This window comes from Physeter macrocephalus, chromosome 20, assembly GCF_002837175.3.
Source record: "Physeter macrocephalus isolate SW-GA chromosome 20, ASM283717v5, whole genome shotgun sequence".
NCBI lineage: Eukaryota > Metazoa > Chordata > Mammalia > Artiodactyla > Physeteridae > Physeter > Physeter macrocephalus.
This window is the reverse complement of record NC_041233.1, coordinates 35,741,673-35,759,454: the sequence shown is the minus strand read 5'-3', so window position 1 is coordinate 35,759,454 and position 17,782 is coordinate 35,741,673. Positions and strand designations below refer to the sequence as shown.

At 53.5% G+C, this 17,782-nt stretch overlaps 1 protein-coding gene across 1 annotated transcript; it reads left to right on the top strand.

Annotated features, from left to right (window-relative positions):
- The first annotated feature begins 1,257 nt into the window (after nucleotides 1-1,257).
- On the top strand, nucleotides 1,258-10,258 carry SYT15B (synaptotagmin 15B). The gene is made up of 9 exons (XM_055081426.1): nucleotides 1,258-1,377; nucleotides 1,515-1,563; nucleotides 2,393-2,585; nucleotides 3,166-3,308; nucleotides 4,259-4,554; nucleotides 6,018-6,188; nucleotides 6,813-6,933; nucleotides 7,883-8,062; nucleotides 8,992-10,258. The coding sequence occupies exons 1-9, from the start codon at nucleotides 1,258-1,260 to the stop codon at nucleotides 9,132-9,134; spliced, it is 1,416 nt and encodes a 471-aa protein (XP_054937401.1). The 3' UTR covers nucleotides 9,135-10,258.
- Nucleotides 10,259-17,782: the final 7,524 nt, after the last annotated feature.

Genomic DNA, 17,782 nt, shown 5'->3' with positions numbered 1-17,782 from the left:
GGGCCCTGGGAGAGTGCTCATCCTCTACAGGGTTGCACGCTGGGTGAGAGCGGGCTGCGTGCGAACCAGGAGGGCCTTACTCCAGCCTCTCCGTCAAGGCTGCGTTCACCAGCCTCCACTGGCGTAGCCCCTGCGGTCTGACAGTAATCACTATAGAAGTAATGACAGTGGGTGGTTAGGACTCCTCGCTTCCACTGCAGGTGACACGTGTTGGATCCCTGGTCGCGGAACTAAGATCCCGAAAGCCTCACGGCTGGGCCAAAAAAAACCAAAGGTTACTGTGGGTGCAGAGTAGGGAGGAGGCCTAGGCGAAACCGCCCTCCGTCAGATAATCACAATAGAGGCTGGCATGCGCCGCGGTCCCCCAACCTTGAGCCAGTCACCGATCTGAATCATTAGACCCGTTAACCTAACCCTAGAGGGAGTACTATTATTAACCCAACTGAGCTGCGGAATCTGCGCTCTCCAACGCCTCATTGCTGTCTGTGTCTACTGAGTCGGCCAACTTGTAAACCTGGGCGCTGCCCTGCGCGCCCCCGCGGTCAGACCGCAGAGCCGGGGCCGGACAGGGCGCGGAGACTCGGCCCTGGAATCCGCGAAAGCTCCCGGGAGCAGGGGTCGGAGCTGGGCCTCAGTCTAAAGAGGATCTGAGGAAGGTGGAGGCGCATTCTTAGACGGGCACAGCGCGTGCCAAGGCCGCCAGGGGTGAAGAAACAGGTGTGGAGCCGTCTACCAGACGCGGGCGGAGAAGGCTTTAGCTCTGCCCCCGGGAAGCCTGGCCCTCGCGCCTCAGCCGCGGGGAGCCCCGGGCGCCCCGCCCCGCGCGGAACCCTTCGGTTCCGGGAGCGTATGGCCAGCTCCGCGCCCTTCCAGGGCCACGAACAGGGCCGGGCAGGGGCGGAGCCGCGGCCTCCGGGAGCTGGGTCCCTGCCCCCGCCGTTCTTTGCTGACCGGAGTGCGACGAGGTACTGCCCCCGGCGTCCGCCCGACGGCCCCGCTCGGCGCTTTAAAAACCCGCCCGGCGGCGGCGGCGGCGGCGGCGGCGGCGGCGGCGGCGGCGGCGAGGGGGGGGCGGGCCATTGGCTACCGGCAGCGGCAAAGGCAGCCTGGGGACTAGAAGAGCGAGTGAGACCCGCGGCCCTGGCCGAGGACGACCTGGGCTGCAGCCATGGAGGACCAGAGGGTAAGACCGGGGCGGGGCGGGACGGGGAGGGGCGGGGCCCGCGGCGGGGGTAGACAAGAGGAGGGGAACAGGTGATGCCGCGGCGGCGGCGGCGGCGGCGGCGGCGGCGGCGGCGGCGACGGGAGGCGCGGAGACTGGCGCGACCGAGCCCCGGGCCCGCGCCCCAATGGCCGGCCAGAGCAGCCCCATGGAGGGTAAGTGCCCTCGCCTCCTCACCCGCTACCCCGGCGCTGCGCTCCGCGCCCCGGCCCCTCAGCCACCCGTTGCAGCACCTTCCCTCACCCCGCGGGCCTCTGCTGGGGCGCAGCCCTGCCTTGCCTCCCGCTCCTAGCGGGGTGCGGGGATGGAGCGTAAGGCCCGCTTCTCGCAGCTAGCTGCGGGTGAGAAGGTGTGAGTGTCTTCCTTCGCACACCCAACCGGGTCCTGACCCCAGAGCCTGGGAAGCCCCGCGCCCGCGCGTAACCCGAAGGACGGACCTTCCTTGCTTAGCGCAGGATCGAGGGTCCGAGCTCTCTCAGCCGGCTCAGACTGAAGCCTCCCAGGTCCCGGCAAGTGTGGGGTGCAGGTGCCGTAGCAGAGTGCCTGTGTTTTGGTTTCTCACGCTCGCTGCTCCCATCCTTATCCACATCCCCTCCACTGCCTCCCACCGACTCCGCTAAGTGGGCTTGCTGTGAGAGAGGGCTGAGAGGAGGGAGCGGTTTGTAGAGAAAGTTACAGAATTCAAGCTAGAGTCCAGCCTCTCAGCAGGTTCCAGGACCCAAAGGGTAGGGCTCTGAGTGCCACCCAGGGCATCATCCCTTCCCCTGCTTTCCTTAAGTGCAGGGTGCCCAGCTCACCCTCAAGCCTGAACAGGAGTCCAGGGAAGATGGAGGTTCTGATAAGAGAAGGGTTAATTTCTACGCAGAAGCACAAGGAAATGGTTCACTTCACCCAGAATCCCAAGTCCCGGGCCAGCTGCTTTCCAAGGGAAACCAGAAAGCTCTGTCCAGGGCACTAGGACCGTAAGGGAAATGGTTTTTCCTTGAGACCCAGCAGAGCCCAGCCAGCAGCACCCCTCCCCAGCAGATACATTAAACCTGCTTCTGTGTTATCCCTGGGGTCCAACCCAGGGGGGTGGGCTTGCTGCTCAAATTCTGTCCCCAGCCTGCCAGTGGTGTGAAGGGGAGTGGCCTTCCCCAGGCATCACATCCTGGTGGTGTCTGCCCCCAGAGCAGGTGGCCCTGGTGATTGGGGGCATTCTTGGGGGACTGCTGCTACTGCTGCTGTTGATGGAGGTGAGCCGGTGTCTCTGGAAGAGGCTTTGCGCCACGTTCGCCTATGAGGAGCTGTCAGGGACCACGGCTGCCTCCAGCACACAGGGACACAAGCTCTGCCCACCGGATGCCAGGACCCAGGCAAGCAGGTGAGGCAGGATTGGGGCCTTGGGGCCAAGGGAGCTCCTGCTCTTGCTTCGAGCCCTCCCTGTGGCGTTTGCCCCGTAGCGGCGTGGGGAAGTAAAGGTCGGTTTATGGGGGGCCTCCTCTGTGCTGTCAGCAGGCCGGGAGCTATCACAAAGAAACCCCAGAATTCTCACCACAGCTAGAGGCAGGTGTTATGAAGCCCGTTTTCCAGCTAAGGAAAGTGAGGCTCAGTGGACATAAGTAACAGGTCCAGATAGCACAACTAGGAAGTGGCAGAACAGGCATTCAAACCCAGGCAGGCCTACTCTGGAAGCTGTGCTCCTTCTCCAACTCAGCACTGCTGTGGGCAGACGGAGGTGTTGCCTCTGGCTGTGTGTGTGTGTGTGCGTGTGTGCGTGTGTGCGTGTGTGTGTGCGCGCGTGCGCGCCCTGGCGTGGGCCCAGAAAATGGTGCTCTTGCCTCCTCCTGGCTCCTGCTGGCTTTTTCTCCTCCAGCGCCTGGCACTCAAGCCCTCTGGGCTGAGCGCTCTGAGGCCACACTGTTCACTAGCCACCTACGTGTCATCTCCCTGCCTCTGGACAGGCCACCAGGTGTACCATTCGTGGTGCCCCCTTCCCTCCAAAGCCAAGACTGGGTGCCCCGGAGCAGCAGAGAGTGGGCCCAGGCCGCACAGGACCCCTGCCCAGCCCTGGAGCTCCTGCCTCATGCCACTGGCAGCAATCTTGGTGAGTGTGCCCACCAGGGCCTGCCCAGGGGTCATGGTCTGCTCAGGCCAGGGCGGACCCATCTGGTTTCATGGGCCTGGATCCAGAAAAGAGCCTGGATGGGCCTGGGGATGCCAGAGTTGCCCAGTGACCACTCTTTCCAGGTGCTTGGGTTTACCAAATGCCTGCTGCACCCCAGCCTGGGCCAGATATGGCTTCATGTGCCATTTTAGAGTTAGACCATAACTCTGGGGCTGGGGGAGGGATTATCATCCCATTTTACACATTGATAAACTGAGGCTCCGGAAGTTAACAGTGCCTTGCCCAAGGTCACAGAGGCAGTAAGCCACAGATCTGGAATTGGAACCTCAGTGTTCCTGGGTGCAGAACCTGTGCTGTGTCCTGCTTCAGGATGATGGGTTGGCCAATCCAGAAGGCAGCATGGTGGAAGCTGGGCACACAGCTTTCTGCCTACCTCTTTGCTCTGAAGACCTCCCCAGGAACCACCCAGTAATCAGCTAGGCCCTTCTAATTTAAAGAGGAAGAAAAGAGACAACACTATATTACTGAGACACCCTCTGGACACCACGGAAAGGGGCCAGGCCAGATGCTGGGAACTGCGCCCCGCCCTGCAGGCCCTGACCTCTGGGGGTGGGGGTCAATCACGGGGGCAGGGGTTGAATGAATACTGTGGCCTCTGCTAGGAGCCCCAGGGAGGAGCAGGCCTGGATGTAGAATGCCTTAGTGCTGAGAAGGCCTCTTGGGGAAGCTGCACTAGAGAGAGGGGCTGTGTTCAGTCTGGAGAAGACAGCGGGGCGAACGTGGTCAGGAGAGGCCAGTGAACTGCCTGGTCAAAGCTCAGCCGTGAAGGGCTGGGCCAGGAGAGGTGTGGCAGTGGAGCCCAGAGCTTGCTGTCCCCCATGCCCCAGCCTTCCCCTGGCCTGCCAGTCCTCCCAGCCCCTGTGTTGTAGGAGACGCATGCGTGGTGGGGACCATCAATCCAGAGCTCTACAAGATCCCGGAGGACAAAAGTGAGACCCACTTCCCTGAGGGCTGCCTGGGGCGGCTGTGGTTCTCTGTGGAATACCAGCAGCAGGCCGAGCGACTGCTGGTGGGCCTGATCAAGGCACAGCGGCTACAAGCCCCCTCAGAGACCTGTAGCCCCCTGGTGAAGCTCCATCTGCTACCGGATGAGCGGCGCTTCCTCCAGTCCAAGACCAAATGCAGAACAACCAGCCCACAGTTCGACGAGCACTTCATCTTTCAGGTATGGCCTCCGGAGCAGGCAGGGTCTGGGGCCCTCTCCCTCCTGGGAAGGACAGACATTGTGCAGGAGAGCCCCAGCCTTCTGTGCTAACCACGGCCCTGCAGCCCTCAGGACCCCTGTGCCACAGGCTCTGCTTTACCCCTCCTGCCAGGTCAGGGTGTACAAGAGCCCTCACCCTTGAATGGTGGGGGAAGATGAGAGACTTGAGGGATGAGGGGGCAGAGGGCTAGGCTCCTTCTGTCCAGGTTGCCTGGAGGTGAGAAATAGAAACATATTCTTGGAACACCCACTGAATGCCAGGCCCTGGCTCATGGGGCTCAGGGAGGCACCCCAAAGCCCTGGAACACGAGGAGCTCTCTGGCAAGGTTATCCATGGAAGGTGGAGGGGGAGACCCCCCCAGGCCCCTTGGGGTGGGGTCAGGAACTCACCCATCCCGTCAGAAGCCAGAGCAGGACCTGAGAGCCATCTTGCGACAGGTGGTGCCTTTGCAACATGGTGGGCGGATGAGCTCAGGGTCTGGAGGTGCTGAGGCTGCCGGGGGGCCTCAGCAGGTGACTGTGGCCCTTATGGGAAGCCAGCAATCAAGAGCTGCCAAGAGGCCCTGGACAAACATTTTTAAGAGCAGGGCAGCAGGCTGGTTGGCAAGGTAAGGAGAGGCCAGTCTACATCTGGGAAGAGTGTGATTCCTGACTTCTTCCGGGGCTGAGCACTGAGAAGAGGGGTGGCAGGGGGCCCAGCCCCTGGCTGTCCTGCTGGTGCCGAGGCTGTGAGAATTCACAGGTGAACCTGCTCCTCTTAGGACATCCACATCCAAGGTGGGGAGGCTTGGATCAGCCACACGTCATGCTTGCATATTTATACCCATCACTTCCCTGCCCTAACCCTGCACCAACTTGCTCCTGGCCTCTCCGTGCTTTACGGGGGAAGGGGAAGGAGAAGAGAAGAAAATCAATATTAATTAACCATCTGCCATTCGTGGTTTTATAACCCACAGAGTAAGAAACATCCCATTTTACAGGTGAGGAGACTGAGTCTCAGGGAGAGGAATGTTCAGGTGCCCAACTCAGGTAGCAGAGACAGGCGGGTTCCCTGGGCTCCAGTGCGGGAGCCTCTTACACTTTTATGTGTAGGCAAATCATTGGATGCCCTGTTAAATGTAGATTCTGCTTCATGGGTCTGGGTGGCGCCTAAGGTCCTGCCTGCTCTGAGGTCCAGGGGGTGGTGTGTGCTGCTGGTCCTTGGAGCACACTCACTCTGCGTGGCAAGGCTCTGGCACACCCTGCCACCTCCCCGGGATACTGGCCCAACGGCAGCAAAGGGTCCCCTGAGGATGCCTGGGTTTGGGGTGCACAGGTCCCTGGTTGAGACACCCCTCATGGAAGGATCCTGTGTCCAGAACATACCACACCATCCCATCCCCTGACCCCACACCTGAGCCCAGCCGGGCCCTCATCTCCCTCAGGTGTCCAGCAGGAGTGTCACCCAGAGGGTGCTGAGGTTCTCGGTGTACCACGTGGACAGGCAGAGGAAGCACCAGCTCCTGGGCCAGGTGCTGTTCCCCCTGAAGAAGGAGACCCTGGAGGGCGACTGCCGGCGCATCATCTGGAGAGACCTGGAGGCTGAGAGCCTGGAGGTAAAGGTCAGGGTCACCAGACATATGCCACCATGCGTCAGACTACCGTGGACAGCCAGCAGGTGTGGCCCAGCACCTGCTGGCCAGTGTCAGCCCTCAGCATACTGCCCACCACCCCTACAAGTGTGACTCAGCATGGTGGGCCCGGGCCGGAGCTGCGTGGGACAAGGAGGGTGTGTGGAGCCTGGGCAGGGAGGGGTGCCTGAGCCTCTTTTGCCTTGGAGGTCAGATTACCTGGAGCATCCTGAAAAATCTACGTTTGGATTCCCATCCAGATCAGACAGCTGTGAAAGATGACACCCCAAATGGACCAGCCAAGGAAACTACCTACTCTTCCCCCAACCCCCAGTGAGGGTCTGGGTGGCTCAGAATAGGCCTTGGAATCCCCCAGACCTGGGTTTGAATCCTCAGCTCTGGTCCTTACTACTGTGTGATCTTCAGCGCGCCCCTTCAACTCCCCAGACCTCAGTTTCCCCGTCTGTAAAATGGTGGGTGGGCTTCCAGGAGGGAATGTGGCTATGTCACCGAGTACCCAGGGCCTGCCTGCCGGGAGGAAGGAGGAGGGCATGGAGGCCTCCAGTACCTACCAGGGTGACAGGGGTGCTTTCCTCTCGGCCTCTCCAGCCTCCCTCCAAGTTTGGCGACCTCCAGTTCTGCCTCAGCTACAACGACTGCCTGAACCGCCTCACGGTGATCGTGCTGCGAGCCAAGGGCCTCCGACTCCAGGAAGACACGAGCTTTGTCAGTAAGCCTTCGCCCTGGGGCAGGGCCCACCCCGTGAGCTTAGGACCCTCACCCTCCACCGTCCAGCTTCTGCTCCAATATGCTCCCAGGAGCATCAATGCCTCCTGAGCCACACCCTCCAGCTCCGCATGGCTGTGGCGTGAGAAGCTGCTTTGTTATGTGAATCCCAGGGATGCATCTCCTTGGCCTCCATCAAGACCCCTAAGACACCTGAGACCAAGTTTGCCCTTCCCTTTTCCCAAGGCGGTGTCTTGGCTCCTTGCCTGCGCTGCCTGACTCCGCCCCTGCCCTTCTGCGAAGGTTACAGTTCCTCCAGGACGAGGCCCTATGCCCCCCTGCCCCGGGAGCTGGGGGTGGCGGGGGCACCCCTGCGTGCAGAGCTGGTCACTCAACTGGAGCCCGGGAGCTGGGGGCACAGGAGCCCTGCTCGGGCTCATCCCACATGTCCCGCCCCACTGTGAGCCCCCCAGCCACCCAGTGGGTGGTTGTCTGCTTACGTCTCTGCCTCTGGCTCACTGTAAGCAAGCTGGCATTCAACCCTCCACTGCGAATCCAAAACCCATCTAAGCCTCCCCCCAAAAAAAACTTGGCCTCTGAAGGAGAAGGTGTTTAGGGGCCCCAGGAGGCCTGAGCACCCGGCAGGCAGGACCCGCCCCCTGTGGGGAGGGATGGGAATGTGGTGCCAGGTTCCAGGAACAAAGGCCAGCCGAGCCGTGGGTGCGTTCAGGAGACAGAGGAGAGAAGAGGAAGGGAGCCGAGCGTTTCCTCGGCTGCAGGCAGTACACTAATCAACCCCATTTCCTCTTGTAACGCCCTTTGGCTGCAGCAGCTGTGAGTAATGGGGTCCTGCCGTCCAGGCGGGGCATGTGCCCTCCCAGCCGGACCTCCCACAGGCTGGAGGCTGGGCCGCTGCCCGCCCCTCCTAGCCCGCTGTCTGCACTGCCCCCCAGGTGTGCTTGTCAAGGTGTCTCTGATGAACCACAACAAGTTTGTCAAGTGCAAGAAGACTTCGGCTGTGCTGGGCTCCGCCAACCCTGTGTACAGCGAGACCTTCAGCTTCAAGGCCAACCCTGCCGAGCTGGACACGGCGAGCCTCAGCCTGACAGTGCTGCAGAGGGCCGAAGGGGACAGTAAGGCTGCTCCCTTACCCTCAGGCCGTGGGGGCAATGGGCAAAGGAGGAGCTGCTGTGCATTTAGGAAGCACGGACCCTTTGGAAGGAGCTGTATGGTTTCTGTTCTCCGCCTAAGGAAACTAGCGCTCAGAGAGACCGGGATATTTGCCCAAGAACACGGAGCTTGCTAGTGAGAGAGCTGGGATTCACACCCAGCTTTACTCCGGTTTGATTGTCCATAGCACCCTAGAAAGAGGTTAAAGGATGGCCTCTGCTACCGCCTCCTGGGGCAAATCACCAGAGAGGTTGGGAGATGGCACAGCTACCTGCCACCAGCCCAATGACCTGGTGCCGTGGGTCTTTATGTGCCCTTGTGTTGCCTCATGCCTTCTGTACAAGTCTTGAGGGTCCTGGGTAAGGTTCAGTGTGGATGAGAGGGTGGAGTTGTCCCAGGCTGCTCTCCCATACTGCCCCTCACCCCAGTGTCCACTGTCACCGAGGCAGAGCTGTCAGGCCAGCTGGTCTCATGGGCCAGAGCTTAAGCCCCTTCTCCACTGTGGTAGTTGGTGGGTGAAAATCATTGTTGGATACTCCCCCTGAATGTACAAGTAGGCTGATGGAAGAGGGCTTCCTTCTGGAGGGGCCCCTTCCTCCCTCGGCTCTTTGACGTGAGGCAGGTTTGACGGCCCACTGGGAGGGTGGGGGCAGAGTGGGTGCCCCAACGGAAAGGCAGGCTCTCCACCTGGGCTCCCTCCCCCTGCCAGCTGCCGCTCCAGATCAAAGTCAAGACCTCTTTGGAGGCTGTTAACGAGGGAGGGGGCTGGCTACTTCCTTCGAGGGGAGGAGTGAGAGAGAGAGAGAGAGGGAAGGCACTGGGGGATGGCTGAGGTCATGTGGCTTCCAGGCTCCAGAGAATGACAGTGTTCTCCCGCCCCGCCCCCCCACAGGGAGCCTCGAGCTGGGCCGGGTGGTGGTGGGCCCCTACATGTACGCCCGCGGCAAAGAGCTGGAGCACTGGAACGAGATGCTTAGCAAACCCAAGGAGCTGGTGAGGCGCTGGCACGCGCTTTGCCACACCACTGAGCCCTGACCGGGGCAGGGACCTCGGGTCTGCTCCAGGAGCCCCATCTCCCCACAGCCATGCCTGACAGCCACAGGCCTGGACGCTGCATCCAGCATTCTCACTGGGCTGCAGGACCAGCCCGAGCCGGGGGATCACGAGTGCCGATGTGCAGGAGAGAAGAGGCGACAAGAGAGCCCCGGCCAGGGCAGTGTTGTGGCCGCTGGGTTACATCTCACCAGCACGAGAGGCCCTCCCGACTCACTCCATCCTTCTTTACCCGTGGGGCTGCCTGGGCTTGGAATCCTAGCTCCTGGTCACCCCAGTCTCGAATTGGACCGGAATCTCAGGCATTGGGAAGAAATACTCTCTAGAGTGAAAGCATAGCTGTGCATGTTGCATGGAGTGCCAGGGAAACTTGGAAAACTGATGATGTGTTGATGCTCAGCCTCCACTTTTTTCCTCTGTGGTTTCTCTGCCTTCTGCCTGGCGGAGAAAATGAACTGCCCAAAGCGTTTATTTCGGTTGGTCCACAATAAATAGCACAGTCTGAGAAACCGGATCGGCACGTAGGCGCGGAACAGTCCCCAGGATGCCTGGGCAGCACGGCTTGGGAGAAAAGGCTCCTGGGGTTCGCGACTCACTCGCTTCACACCTGCAGGAGAAAGCAGCCCACGCAGGTACCAAGTGGTGGACGGGTTCTGGGCGTCCGCTCCTGGGGCTCTCACTTGGGGCATGAAATGGTGAAAGCACGTGGCCAAAGCATAGCCCATAGGGCTGAAAGCTTTTCCCGTAAACCTAGCAATTCCATTATGATTATTGTGTTGTGGTAGGTGTCGGTGTAAACTTCATTAAGATGGAAGTTCCCTCAACTACCTGTGAAGATGTACTCAAGGTCACTGGCAGCCCTTGTGCTTTGTCACTGTTACTTATCAGGCAGTTTGTATTTTCACCCAAATGCTACTAAACTTGCAGATTCAAGCCTCGTTACTGTGTAATTAGAACAACACTTAAAACAGAATCTTCTCTTTTCTTAGGCAGTGAAGCAACTGCTGCAAAAGCAAGTAGTGAATGTTGCCGTCGGTTTGTGCCTCTTTGACTTCACCTCCATTGTCTGTCAATGCACAAATATAAGCTTTGCTGGCAGTGGTCCATACGCACAGAATACCTTGTGTTTGCTTTACCTCACTTATTTCACGGGTACATTTTTTTTTTTTTTTCGGTATGCGGGCCTCTCACTGTTGTGGCCTCTCCTGTTGCGGAGCGCAGGCTCTGGACGCACAGGCTCAGCGGCCATGGCTCATGGGCCCAGCCGCTCTGCGGCATGTGGGATCTTCCCGGACCGGGGCACGAACACGTGTCCCCTGCATCGGCAGGCGGATTCTCAACCACTGCGCCACCAGGGAAGCCCCCCACGGGTACATTTTTAACGTAGTCCACACTCCAGGAATTTCTAATAGTGTTGTAGCACACACATACTAGGCATTCTCTGTGTGTTTGTATAGCCAGCTACTAAAATGGAACTGTTCCCCTTTCACCTGGGGTCATGAAACCATAGGTGCCAACCACCTCCACATTTCAAGGGGAGGTTCATGCCTGTCAGTGACCTTTCCAGGGCCACTTGGAAAAGTTGGTAAGTTTTCCCTTTGCAGGACAGAATGGACGGGTATGGCCTACTCACGGTTGAAAAATCTCAACGGCAAGAGACAGGCAGGCTCTCTACTCTGATGGGGAGGTGGGGGTGATATACTGGACTGGTCCTCGTCTACAGATGCAGTCAGGGTAAAAAATACACAAGTGCCTCCCATAGACCAGAGACGACAGCCAGCCTGGGCTATCTCGATACTGTCCACAAGGTGACCCCAGCAGAATGAAGCCCTTGGCATTTCCATAAAACATTTAGAACCAGCTTCTCAATTTCCACACCAAAAAAGTGCTAGAATTTGGTTGGATTCTTTGTGGAGTATATAGATCAGTTTGGTGGCCATTTGGTATCTTTACAATGTTGAATCTTCAACCCATTAACATGGGGTATCCTTCTATTTCTTTAAGTCTTTTGCAAGTTTCCTTAAACGTGTTTTGTGGTTTTCAGGAACGTGTTTTTGCACCTCTTTTCTTGGATTTATTCTTAGGTGTTTTATATTTGTTTGTTTCCAATATAGAGAGATTCTACTGATTTTTGTATGTTGACTTTGTACCTTTGTGAGTGGCCTTGCTCAAGTCACTTGTAATAGTTTGTCTGTAGATTCTTTGTACTTTCTTTGTATATAGTCACGGCCTCTGTGAATGATAGTTTTACATCTTCCTTTCCAATCTTTATGCCTTCTTTATCTCTTGCCAAATTGCAGTGGCTGGGTAACTGGACAAGAAAAGGAAATAAAAGGCATCCAGATCATGAAGGAAGAAGTAAAACTATATTTATTTGCAGATGACATGGTTTTGTATATAGAAAATCCTAAGAAATCCACCAAAAACTTTTGTGAATATAGAATTCTAGGTTGACATTTCCTTTTCTTTCAACGGCTTTAAAATGTTATTCACATTTCAGAACTTCTTTTTCTTTTTTTCTTTTCTTTTTTTTTTTTTGGCCATGCAGCATGCCTTCCAGAATCTTAGTTCCCAGAATGGGGAATGAACCTGGGCCACCGCAGTGAAAGTGCCAAGTCCTAACCACTGGACCACCATGGAATTCCCTAGAATTTCTTTTCTGTGTCTCCCTTTTATCTGACATCTTGGGCCCTCCTGCCCCAGCTGCCTTGGCAACCCCAATCTCCAGTGTCTTGTCTCTCCAGCTCCAGAGTCTCTGCTGCCTTTTCTGCCTCTTAGCCATGGCCCTCTGTTCAAATGCTCAGCCTCTTAACTAGAATCAGCAAGTTTCCTGAAGGGAAAAGTGGTTCACAGAACGTCAGCTCATCTCCTTGTGTTTTCCTTCTTCTGAGATCATGGCCCATCAAATGCTTGTCGACTTGGCAGCTCTTCAGGAAAGTTTTCTGTATTTTATTCAGGTTTTCTAGTTGTTCTCAGCAATGAACATAACTCTGACTCAAGCAGAAAAATAATTACTTTCTCAGAATTCTTCTCCCAGAAAAAGAATTCTTAGCAAAGAGTGATTTTATACAGGGAATTTGATGACACAAGTTACACAGCATTCTTGGGAGGCTGATGAGGCTAAAAGGAGAAAAGTTGCTTGTATCAGTTGGCTATTTTTGGAATAATGGTGCATAACAAACAATCTCAACATCTCAGTGTTATACTAAAATGAGCATTTATTTCTCACACATCTATGGGTCAGCTGAGTGTGGGCTGATCTAGGTTAGGCAACTCACTTTCAAGCTGTGGGTCTGGCCAGGCTTGGGTCCGGCCAGGCTTGGGTCCTCATCCAGGCCTGCTCCATGTTTGTTCATTCTGAGCTCCAGCTGAAGGGGCAGCAGCTACCCAGGGAAAGCTCTTCTCATGGGGAAGGCAGAAGAAGGGCAAACACATTTCTAACCTCTGCTTGTGTTGTGTCACCTAATATCGCATCGGCTGAAGTAAGTCATGTGGCCAAGTTCAAAATCAAGGGGCAGGGAGCTAAACTACACCTTTTTGTGAGAGGAACTGCAAAGCACCATAGCAATGGATACAGCTACGGGGGGGTTAAGGATTGGGGTGATAACTCAGTGCACCATACTGATGTTCCCTAGAAATGGGGAATGCCAGGCCCTGTGCTTGGCTGTGCAGGTGCAGTCCCTGAGGAGGAGACCTCCCTGCCTCGTAGCTGCTGCCAGGTCTCAAAGCCATTTCTGCCTATTTGGTAACCCATAGTGATGACTGGGCAGAATTTGCACAAATTCTTTGCTCAAATTACTGCAAGAGCCTTGAGCATCCTGCTGTCATAAATGTCACAGTCAAAGGGAGAAAAGGATGATTTTTTACCTTCTTTCCACTTTCTAGCTTCACCTGAGTGTCTCACATTTGGTAAACTCATCCTGGAACCCTGTTCGTAAGTGTCAGGGAGCATAATTTCCAGACTTCCATTTCCAAAAAATGTAATAAAACCTTTAAAGGGGATGGGGAGGGGGCCGTGTGCCAACCCACACTCTGGGGCAAACCTGAGTCACAGGAACCTGCAGAGAAAGGAGGCTCTTGAAGAACCCACGTTAGTACTCTAGCTCATAACTGGTCATGTTAGAACCTCTCCTGCCCCTTAGGTGGCCTTCCCACACCCCCTCCCTGCCCCTGTGTGGATGATCAGAAATCCCTGTTAGCAAGTTGGGAAAGGAGGAGTGGGAGCACAAATTGGAGAAATAGGAAAACAGTGCTCCAAGCCGATCTTCTGCTGTGGCCCGCTCTAGGCATGAGCCCAGGTCAGGGCAGGACTGAGGGGGAGGCGTAAACTTTAAATGAAGTTGGAGATAACTAATGAGAACCTACTGTTTAGCACAGGGAACTCTACTTAATGCTCTGTGGTGACCTAAATGGGAAGGAAATCCAAAAGAAGGGGGGCTATATGTATATGTATAGCTGATTCACTTTGCTGTACAGTAGAAACTAACACAACATTGTAAAGCAACTATACACCAATAAAAATTTTAAAATAAAAATAAAAAAATAAATGAAGTTGGAGGTTTGGACCACTGCATGACTGGACATTTCAAGTGCTGAACATAACCTGTTTTTCCAAGTAGAAGTTATAGGAAAAATTTATTGTTACATAAGAGTGCTCAGAAAAGTCATGGGACTTGCCCTAGATTTTATCCAAATGGCAGGGAGAAGCTACTTGCCAAGCAGGTTTGAATGGATGACTGGGGAAAAAAGGATCAAGTATTTTGCTGATTACATTCTATAAGGCTGGCTCTTTCAACAAAATGGATATATTTCTTTTTTTTAAATTTTTTTTTTATGTTGCGGGTAGGAGTTTATTAATTAATTTATTTATTTTTGGCTGTTTTGGGTCTTTGTTTCTGTGCGAGGGCTTTCTCTAGTTGTGGCAAGCGGGGGCCACTCTTCATCGCGGTGCGCGGGCCTCTCGCTGTCGCGGCCTCTCTTGTTGCGGAGCGCAGGCTCCAGACGCGCAGGCTCAGTAGTTGTGGCTCACGGGCCCAGCTGCTCCGCGGCATGTGGGATCTTCCCAGACCAGGGCTCGAACCCGTGTCCCCTGCATCGGCAGGCAGATTCTCCACCACTGCGCCACCAGGGAAGCCCTGGATATATTTCTTAATTGAATTTAATATGCCCTTATGAAGACAGATTGGAATATCTACTTATTATGGGTTTTTTTCCCCTGATTTTTAAGTATGGAATTATTTGCTTAGATCACTCTTCCCCTCTCAATTTCAGAGGCGTTTTTCTCAGAGTGGAATGACTGTCAAGGTGGGAGGAAAGGCACTAGCTCTGAGGAACTGTACTAGGTCATTGCACATCATCAGCTTGTTAAACTCCACAGCAGTCCAGGAGAAACTGCCCCACACTTAGAAGTGAGGAAAGTGCACATCAGGGAGGAGATGCCATCTCTCAGGCCCCAGAACTAGGAAGTGGTGAAGCTGGAATTTGAATCAGACTGCAGATGTCTAAAAATGGTGTCGTTATCACATATAGCCAGAGAAACCTCAGAAAAGCAACGGTGTAGTGCCAAAACAGTCCCACAGCCTGGCATCCTTTAAAGGACTTTTAAGTGCCTACTGGGTAGAGCCGCTTCTGTTTGTGCACCTTTGGTTGCTAGTGAGGCTGTGCATTTCTCCACATTTCATCCTCCCTTTTCCCCCTCTTCCCTCCCTCCCTCCCTTCATTCTTTCCTCTTTCTTTCACTCCTGTCTGTATAAATTATCTGTTCATCTCCACTGATGAAGTATAATCCAGCAAGTGACCAGATTTGATTTCTATCTGCCCTTTGGTTTTGGTAATACGTTTTTACCGGTTTGCTGATTGACAAATCTGATATGACAAACGCAGGGAGTAGATGATAGGTGGGTGGCACACCGGTGCAGACCGGATAGGGGGCTGGAGCTGGTGGCCTCCTTGTCAGGAGGGCTATGGGAACATGATTGACGGGCCAGGCCGGCCGCAAGCTGGTGGAGGGACCAGCGGCGTCCAGGGAATGTGGCCGGAGCAGAGCGCCACCCGGTCGGTGGCCTCGCACTCAAATCGGGACTGATGCGCAGCTACTGAACAGCGAGAAAAGCGCCTGCCTCCCTCAATATGTCTCTAGCGCCCTCTACTGTTTAGCATCATACTCACTGCGAAGGAGAGACGCTTAAGGGAATTCCGTCTGCAGAGCATACATTGAAGGACGAATTTGGAGCTGATTCCGGAGGTGAAAAGCTGGAAAAAGGACCTCAGTTCTTGTCTTCTTTGAAGAATTTAGCAAAGAGACCAAGGCTGTGAAAAAGATAAAAGCGTTTATTAGAAGCAAAATACGTGTGGAAGAGGCAATGTATGTGTGGAAAAAACAAAATACGTTTGGAGGAGCACACAGTCGGGCTCAAGGTGAGTTGCGCGCAATAGGGGCAACTTAGGTTGCTTATATAGGGTCAGTTTTCCGGATTTTGGTTTTGGCCAATCGTTTCCATATTTGGTCCTGGTGTGGGGCACATCGCTCAGCCAAGAGGGATTCCAGCTTGCATCTTCTCCCTCTTGTCCTTCCCCTAAACTGAGGGCCTTCTCTGAGCTTGTGTCAGGCCAGGAAATCCACAAGAACGCACCCAATCAGGGCCCACTGCTCCCGCTGGTATCCCATCTCGAAACGTTGGCAGGAGATCAGCTGCAGCTGCTCAGCCTGGGGCCTATCTCCTACCTCAGAGCTGCGAGGCAATTGCTAACTGGTAAACCAGCCCTCCCAGAATCTTCCCTTGTGCCTGCTCCCAAAGACTACCTCCCCCTCTCCCACCAAAATAGCCACTAACCTGATTTTTTTAAACCACTTTATACCCATTAGAATGGCTAAAATGAAAATGATTGGCACCCCCAATTGTTGGCAAGGATGTAAAACTGGAATCCTCCTACATGACTGGTGAGTTTGTAAAACTGTGCAGTCTTGGAAACTGTGCACTGACAGTTTCTTATAAAGTTAAATATACACCTATCTCATAAACCAGCAATCTCAATAGGCATTTACCACACACCCCCCCCAGCTTCAAAATGAAAACATACATCTACAGGAAGACTTGTAAAAAGATGTGTATAGCCAAACATCTATAGGTATTCATAATAGCCAAAAACTGAAAATGACCTTTCATAGGAAAATGGAGAATGTAATATATTCAAAAAATTGGTGTATTCCTCAGCAATAAAAAGAATGAACTATTGAGTCACATGAAAACTTGGGTTAATCTCAGAAATGTGTGAAAAAACCAAGTCACCAAGGAATATAAGCTATATGATTTCATTTATATGAAGTTCAAGAACAGTTCACACTAACCTATGGTAATTGAAATCAGAACAGTGGCTTCCTGTCATGAGTGGCAGGGGACTAACTGGAGGAGAAGATGAAAATTTTCAGAGTGATGGAAATGTTCTAAATCTTAATTGGGGTATTAGTTACATGAATGTATTTTTTTTTCTATATTTGGGAAGTGATCTTTTTATTATTTTTTATTTTTTTTGGCCACACTGCACGTTGCGGGATCTTAGTTCCCCAACCAGGGGTCGAACACATGCCCCCTGCAGTGGAAGTGCAGAGTCTTAACCACTGGACTGCCAGGGAATTCCCAGTGATCTTTTTAATATAGGGAATTTATATTCTTTAGAAGTTAGGGACATTTTCCTAGTAATTCCATCAAGTAAAAATAAAGAATAGAGTAAAACTAGGATTTCCCACCCAGGGGAATCACTACACCATTTTGGTAAGATTCTTCCAGACAGTATGATCACAGTGCTGCATACATTATACTATACACATATGGAAATAAGGACAATTCCTTAGCTTGTCTAGTATCTGATTATGCAGACAATTTGCTGACCTGCTATCTGAGCTTATCTGAGCACGAGTGAAGTGAGTCAGAGATACCAGGATGGAGAGAGGAGTTACCATTTGGAGCGAGTTGTGGAGTGGAAGAGATCAGGCAGGAGCTTGATCTCCCATGACAAGAAATTGTCATATACTATATAAAAAGGTTTTGTTGGGAACTACAGACCCTTCTCCACAGAAGAAGTTACTTCTGTGTGTGTGCACTCTCATACAATCATTTTTGTATATGGTTTTGGGGAGAATCACAAAACTCCTGAGGTTCATTTCTAGGGAAGCCAAGTTAAAAACAAAAAAAAAAGCCTGAATTAGAGAAAACAATTTCAATGAACCAAAAGAATTTTTAAAAACACACCTAGTAAAATAAACTTGTTCATTTTATCATGAATTGAGTTATGTTCAAACAATATGATTAATCTAGTAATCCTCCAAACTTCCAGGTTAAGTACCGCTCCCTATTTCCTCATTGATGACTACCCTTCTCTACGAGCTGCTGCTACAGTCGTAATGAGAGAACCAACTGCAAAGTGTCTGCTGGAAAGTAAATGCAGTTAGGCACTCAAATCCTAGAAATGAACAATGTGACTCTCTGCCTCCCCTGATAGAGTTGAAACATGACCATGTTTCCTGCATTTTCAATGCCTCTTGATCGAAAGACATGCTCGTCTGGAACTTGTCTAAACGTAGGCTTATATGAACTAATCCATAGTCATGTATAGTTATCATCAAGGAAATC